Raw genomic sequence first — 7770 nt, 5'->3', positions numbered from 1 at the left:
TACAAAATAATATCGATCGGGTTAAGAATATGTTATATTGCAAGCCTGAACTGGCAGTAAAGAAAATTCTAGATAATTAGCGATAATAATTTCAAGGCATGATTATGAGTTTTTTTATCACAACAAATTTAAGTTCTCTTGTTAAAAATGTTGATATTATGATTGTGTTTCTTTTCAATAGTTATATAAGTTTCAAATTAGAATAAAGGAAAGGCCTTATGTGCAAAACCATCCACAAAACCTTAACATTTCAAAGTAAAAGCAAGACTTTTATGCAAAAGAACACGCGTAGACCTGGTATTCTTATCCCTCCCTTGACAAGATAACTGTATTTCTTTCATAATCTCGTCTTAAAAATCCCCAATCCTTTGAATTCCTCTCTTTTCTCGCTTTCTTCTCTTCATTTCTCAACGCGTTTGTCCAAAAAATCCCCAATTTCTAGGGTTTCAGTTCTTTCTTGCACGATTAATTCTCGATCGATCAAAGATTGAAGGATTCTGGTAGATCATCCTGTGTGTTGAGTGATCAAGGTCTCTCTTTTGATAAGCTTTGTGCGGGCTAGGGCTCAAATTTTCTCGATTTGGAGGTAATTTCTGATGACCACATTGTGATTGGGGTTATTTTTTATGCCATTTATGCCTTTGTTGTGCAATTCGTTTATTAAGGTAGAGTTTGAGATACGAGCAGTCTTTATTTTTTATGGAGGTGTTTTTGATTTGGAATTGGTCAACATTGGGATTCTGATCAGCTGGTTAAATGTCCGGTTGCCATTGGAATTTGACTTCAAGACTGAATTTTTTAGTCTTTTGATCAAAGAGTTGCACTTTAATTGTTGGGTATTTAGGCTTAGTTGATCTCTGCTAATTTAGTTTATATTCAGAATGAATGAAATGTTTTTCCTTTGACAGAAGTCTTTAAGTTCTTTGAAGCTCTTGAAATTGACACCATCGTTTGAGTTTTGGGAATTCTTGTCATCCTCGCATCTCTTGCATCATTTATTTTTTCTTATGTCAATTATGTCGATATTCTTCAAGCCCTTTCATTACAAAACTTTGAGGTTGTGGTGAGGGCTGAGGGTTATAATTTTAAACTCTAGAATGCCCCCACAGATGAAGTGCCTTTTTCACGAGTCAAAATCTGGACTATTTTATACTATTGTATAGCTTCTAAATCCTCTTTAAAATTTAATTGCATGTCCAGTGGCTTGGAGTCCAAGTTGCTCTGGTACCATCAATGTTTTAGAAAGCGGATGCGTAAGACGAAGCGTTATTTAGACCCTTTGATGAAGTGAGGCCTAAGCCTCATGAGTTAAGTATGATTTAAGTTTAAAATTTATAAATATTACGAACATTTAAATATAGTGATATATAAAAATTCACGAATAGATACATTCATATCCTGATTAGCATAGATGCAAATCACAATAAACTAACCTACATGCATAATATATGTATCTTATTGATAGTCAGATGGTCATATGTAGACATGTAGGGGCATTTTTAATTTTAGTAAAAAGATCCTTTTACATCCTTGTATCTTGTCTGTGTGTGCTTCTAAAGAGAAACATTTTGGGGAGCATGAAGCGCACGCTTTGGTTATGCTTTAAGCGATGAGGGATGAATATTTTATCTTTTGGTTTTCAAAGTGATTATCCTTCAAAAAGTTGTGTAGAAAAACTTTTCAAATTTTGGATTCCGTTTGTTAGAAACTTAGATAACAGATCCTTATTATCTAGTTGTTAGAGGGAGTGACTCAAATCTCCAAAATCCCACACTTGACTCCACATATGATTCGCTCTTGCAACCAAGGACATGGTTGACTCTGAAAATATTATATATTACTATTAGATCATTTAGCAATTTATTTATGAAAATGAAACCTTGCAACTTAGACATACATTCTATTTTTTTTTCATGTTTGCATCAGCCCATTATCCTACATTCTCTCTTGGTGATAAAATTTTGTATTATGGAACATCCAATAATGTGGTTAAGAACTCTTCTAGACTCATAACTAGCTTTAACTAATTCATCCATAAAACCTGTCTCTCTTAATCAATACTTTCTCCTAACTTGACTCTAGATGGAAAATACTTAATGAAGGAAATGACGGTGTAGAGTTCTCATCTACACATCAATCATTTGCAAAACACTGTGTGGAGTCATGTAAAAAAAGAATCATCTGATGCATGGATAAAAAAGTTTCAAAATTCAGTGATCTTTCACTCTTAAACTATATTTGGATCCAAAGGTCAAGTGAAATGGTTTTTTGGATCGCCTGAACGGCCGAATGATGACCACCATTGAGTTATCACAAAAGCTTATTTTGAGGACTAGTTTACATAGTACAATCTCCATATATTGAAACACATGGAGGGTCATGGAGAGAGAATGAAGAGAGGGAAGGAAGTTTGGCTACTTTTGGAATGATTTTATTGCTTAGTGTAGATTAAGCAACTTGTTAGTTTCTTTTAGCCTCTTGAACGGCACATTCGGCAAGCAAATGATGAAGATTATAAATAACAAATTAGATTTTGAGGGGAAAATAAGTGCAAAAAGATAACTTCAAAATAAGGTGGAGGAAAAAATCATACACTTATGTTCCATGGGCACTCATATCATGAAGTCGTACATGTGACAGACACTCAACAACTGTACTGGACACTAACATTTCCTTGGGCACTCCTTGGGTGCATGCGTTCACTTCTCAATTATATATAGCCTGTGGCAACCTTCCTCTATAATACCTATATGTTTTTCAATCTTGCTTTCTTCATCATTTTCCAGGATAAGGGTCTTAATCTCAGGTATCTTGGTCTGCAATATCGTGTATGTTTTATACAATATTTTTTCTTTGACAATGCCGTCCCTCCTGGATGTAAATTGCAAAATATGTTAATTTTTCTAGCAGGATGATGGTCGTGTTTGCTACCTAGTAACCCCATATTTGTTAGTATCAAGTAGAAAAGATTGCTGGTATATGGTAATTTTGTATTCTTGAAATTTCTGATCATAGAGATTGCATACTTGCACTGCATGCAAATTGACATTACTAGGAATAATCATCGACTAATATTTTGACATCTAGTAGTAAGCAATAAATATTTGTTACTAATATTTTTTGTTGTTGACATTGTAGGATGCAGAGCCAACTTGTGTGCAATGGATGTAGGAATGTTCTTCTTTATCCCAGGGGGGCCACTAACGTTTGTTGTGCAATATGCAATACAATTACCCCAGTACCTCCACCTGGTATCTTTCTTTTTCTGATTATCATGATGCTTTAACCAGAGAACGTCAACTCCTTGTTTTATATTTTATATTAGGGTAATTATTATGAAACCCCCCACAAGTTTGGCCACTTATTATGAAACCCCCTGCTGATATCTTTTTATTACAAAACCCCCTACTGCTTAAAGAGCTGTTAAGTTTTATTTAAAATTGCATGTGCAAGTCACATGCATTTTCATGTTCCAAAGTAGCCCTCTCCTTCTTCTTTTAACATATCCCCCCCACCATTTCATTCCCATCTTATTTCTGTTCATATAATCAATTTCTCTTTTTCGTTCTTTCTCAGATAATTTTATTCTCTTCTATGTTTTCAAAAGTTGCAACTTCATCATGATACACATCTTTTTAGTACACAACATTCTTCCTATTGATTGGTCGATTTCGTATTAATCAATATTCGATTGATTGGTCTAAGGCTATCGACAGACAAGATTTGTCTAAGTCATTTCGTTTCTTTTTGTCCAAGTCGCTTCCCTTTTTGTCCAAGTCATTTCTCTTTTTCTTTGTGAGTAACGGGAATACCCCCATTCATGGGTCCTATTCAGCTTTGCTTGCCGCCTTTTAAGAGAATAGGTCCTGGTTCAAGCAGCCTGCCTTTCATCATCTATACCAGCTGCCACGTACGACCCCATAGGAACGATTTCGGGGAACTCTCCGTACATGCAAAGGACTTCAAAGAAAATTCCAAGGAGGAAACAACCACTCCACAACCATGGCAGGAGCAAGAACCAAGAGAAAGCTTCGCTACAGGGCTTAACAGCGCCTTTGTCAAGGAAAAGAAAAAGATGCGTTGATGAGTTAATGTTAAATGTTTGCCATGTAACAAATAGGAAATGCCTGCTTATTGATAGGAAATTTATCCATGGATTGTAGCCTATTTGGCATTACGCAGCAAGACTTTACCATACCAACAAACCAACAAACAATATATATGTTTTAGGGGAAAAAAGAGAGTTCGGCTATAGTTGAGAGAGAAGAGCAACCCCATTCATGGGGGGTATTTGAGAGATTTTTTCGCTCACGTGCATTGCACATGCTAATCTTAGCAATTATTTTAACAGGAGAGGGTTTTGTAATCAAAAGATAAGGAGAGGGGGTTTCATAATAAGTGTCCAAACTTGAAGGAGGTTTTATAATAAGTACCCTTTATATTATTTCATAACTTTTGGATGAACTGGTGTTGTTGGCAAAGAGAACTTGGGGTTTAATTGAAGGAGAATGTTAATGTGCTGCATTTATCCAGTTTTCTATTTGTTCCTGTATGATATCTTTTAGTTGCCAATGTTACACGGTTTCATAGTGTGCACATTAAAACATGCTCCATAGTCGGGTACATGTTTCTTATCTTATCCAGGAGGAATTATTTTTGATAATTAGGTTACTAGAACATTTCTTTAGCATGTATTGCTTTCATTTGAAAAAAAAAAATTAATGTCTCAGCTACTCTCCATCATTCAAGAACTTTTGTTGACACGTCTTTCGCGTGCCCAACAATTTGTGACTTCCAGATTAAAACTTCATCATGATTTTCTTACTAAGGATGAAATGTCCCCTTTAAAAAATTGCAGTACTTTAAACATCTACTGCAAATATAAGATAGTAAATTTTGTTGCTTCATTCCACTCAAAAACAAATGTACTTGTTTTCGAAACAACCAATTCTGGTAGCCAACCAAATTGATTATATTTTCAAAATTTTGGAGGATTTTGAGATGATATACGAAGTTAATCTGTTTGTCATATGCTTATTTTGTTCAATTTAACAACATTTTCTAGACTGTATGGTGGTTGGACTGTCTTTTAAACAAAGACTAATAAACTAATAGTCCTAATTAAAGAGCATGTACTGACATCTGTTATATAAATTTATATGAGGAATTCAATGTTTAATTAAGGATTTTTTTGGTCATGGAAAAAAAGTGAAAGGGAAAATTAGAATGAAAGACTTTCATGTGGACCCCAATAACTGTTTCATTTCACAGAAAAATGAAACTACTCATATCTTATTTTGAATTCTAAGAAAGGATGAAGAAAGTTTTCTTTTTACCCCTGTTGTGTCATTTTGATTATGCAAATACATTGTAACACTATCTTCCTACAAAAAACTATTCAACTTTGTTTGAATTATTTTATCATTTCATTTCTATTTGCGGAAAGTCAAAAAAACTATGAGTTGCCATTGATTTTCCAAACATAGTGTAAAATTGTATTGTTTTCCATTCAGGACTTTTTTCCCCATTGAGCCAAATATTGGAGAAGTTCACGTTCCAGATATAAGATGATGGTTGAAGTTGTAGAGGGTTATAATGATATTGCAGTTTTTATTTCACTTCTCAATATTTAGTTGCAATATAAGCAGTGAAAAGTACAGCTAGCCAGGAGCTACAAACTGCACACTTTTTACTTTTAACCTTTTTTTTAATAAGGCTTAATTGCACTTAAAATACCCTATAGTTTCTCTACTTTGCACTTATATACCCTCACTTATTTTTAGCAACGCTCATATGCCCTTAAGTTTTTAAATCTTGCATTTATATACTCTCACTCGTTTTTGCAGCACTTATATACCTTAAAGGTTTTAAAAACATGAACTTAAATACCCTAATGTTTTAAAACTTGCATTTAAATACCTGAAGTTATGCAAAATGAGGGCGTTTAAGTTCAAGTTTTATACGTTAGGGTATTAAGTGTTAAATTTTAAAAACATAGGGTGTTAAGTGTAAGTTTTAAAAACTTTAGGGTGTTTAAGTGTCAGTTTTAAAAACTTAAGTAACTAAGTGCAAGTTTTAAAAACTTTAGGGTATGTAACACAAAAAGTGAGGGTATATAAATGAAAGTTTTGAAAACTTTAGGTAGACAAGTGCTACAAAAAACAAGTGAGGGAAACAATAAGGTATTTAAGTGCAATTAATCCCTTTAATAAAAAAAATTCATATTAGAAGAAGGAAGTTCAATTATGTTTAAGGCAATTTCTTTTTAACGCATTTAACTATTGTTAACATATTGGAAAATCTGACATTTTACAGGAATGGAGATGGCTCAACTTGTGTGTGGAAACTGCCGAACGTTGTTGATGTACACCCGAGGTGCAACGAGTGTTAGATGTTCCTGCTGTAATACGATGAATCTTGCTAGATCAGGTGTTGCTCGTCTTTCTGTTCCCGTTAAAATTTTCTTGTCTTAAATGTTAGCATTGCAAATATGCTCTTTTCATAAAGTTTAGCCTATATGTTTCTTTCACTGTGTTCTATACAAAGAAACTTTGGACCATATTTGTTATATATATAATAATGTTGAAAATAGCGATAATGCATAATTTAATGCTCTACCTTCTGTTATGGGTTAAAGAAAAGAAAGGGAAAAATGGTAGCACATATTGTAGATTATTTGGTTTATTAATTATTTAAATATATTATGAATACATGCATTTCATAATGTCTTTAATAATTGAACTCATCAAAATTTTCAAATATATCATCACAATTATCAAATATAGAAATATAGTATCACAATTTCTTAACAAAATTTAGTTATATTTGACTAACAATCAGTCTAAAAAGCATCATCAAACGACCAAATACATCAAGTTTAAAGCAATCAAACAAGTCTTAGCAAAATCAAACATTTCAAAGACTTAATTGTAAAATGAACGAAAATATGGAAAATACCTTGCTGCAGCCCTCAATCTCCCAACCAAGTCGTAGCCGTTGCGATGAAATCCTCAACCATGGATGGGAAGTAGAGCTACTGGAGAAGTCTTCTTCATTGGATAGAGGTTGTCTTTGTCGAGAGGAGATAAAGGTTTATTTTGGGGAGGAGCCAGATAGGGAGGAGCTAGGTTTAGTTTTGGAACTTCGTCTTCATCGAAGGCATGGAAGGCTTTTGTCTTAGGCGTTGGAAAGGGGAAGAGATGAAGGGGGCGGAACTGGAGAGGAGTTACAGGGGAAGCTTCGTCGCAGGTGAGAGGAAGGAGCTAATGTTTGTTTTGAGTGAGAGGCAAAGGTCCATGATCTCAGTTGTGAATGAAAGCAATAGGGATCGAGAGGTAATGAGTTAGGGTTAGCTTATCTAAACAGCGATGATACATCCACATGTCTAAATATGTTGAATAATTTAACTCAACTTAACTCACGTTATATTAAAGGTTATATAACTTACGTTATAGTATTTTTAACATGTTTTTTAGTGTTAAATGAAGTCTGTGTTATTTACTTGGGTTACATAACAAAATGCGACTGTTAGGTTATGAAACAAGTTATAACAAATTTTGAAATTTATTTTTTTCTAAATTATATATATAGGGTTTAATGGCTATGAGGAGGCGGCTCATCTAGCAAAATGATCTACCAAGAGATATAGGTGAGAGACCCACATCTTTTGATATGACTTATAGAGTGGGTCTCATTACATGATTATCTTTTGGCAGTTCATTTAGTAAAATGAGTCGTCATCTTATACCCATTATTCTCCCCTTACCCCCA

At 33.9% G+C, this 7770-nt stretch overlaps 1 protein-coding gene across 1 annotated transcript; it reads left to right on the top strand.

Annotated features, from left to right (window-relative positions):
• Window positions 321-7180, top strand: LOC109821759 (protein LOL2-like). The gene is made up of 4 exons (XM_020387919.1): window positions 321-586; window positions 3139-3251; window positions 6316-6452; window positions 6968-7180. The coding sequence occupies exons 2-4, from the start codon at window positions 3140-3142 to the stop codon at window positions 7178-7180; spliced, it is 462 nt and encodes a 153-aa protein (XP_020243508.1). The 5' UTR covers window positions 321-586; window position 3139.

The sequence above is a fragment of the Asparagus officinalis genome, chromosome 8 (assembly GCF_001876935.1).
Source record: "Asparagus officinalis chromosome 8, Aspof.V1, whole genome shotgun sequence".
Lineage (NCBI taxonomy): Eukaryota > Viridiplantae > Streptophyta > Magnoliopsida > Asparagales > Asparagaceae > Asparagus > Asparagus officinalis.
Note: the sequence above shows the minus strand (reverse complement) of the source record. Positions and strands in the feature narration are given on the sequence as shown.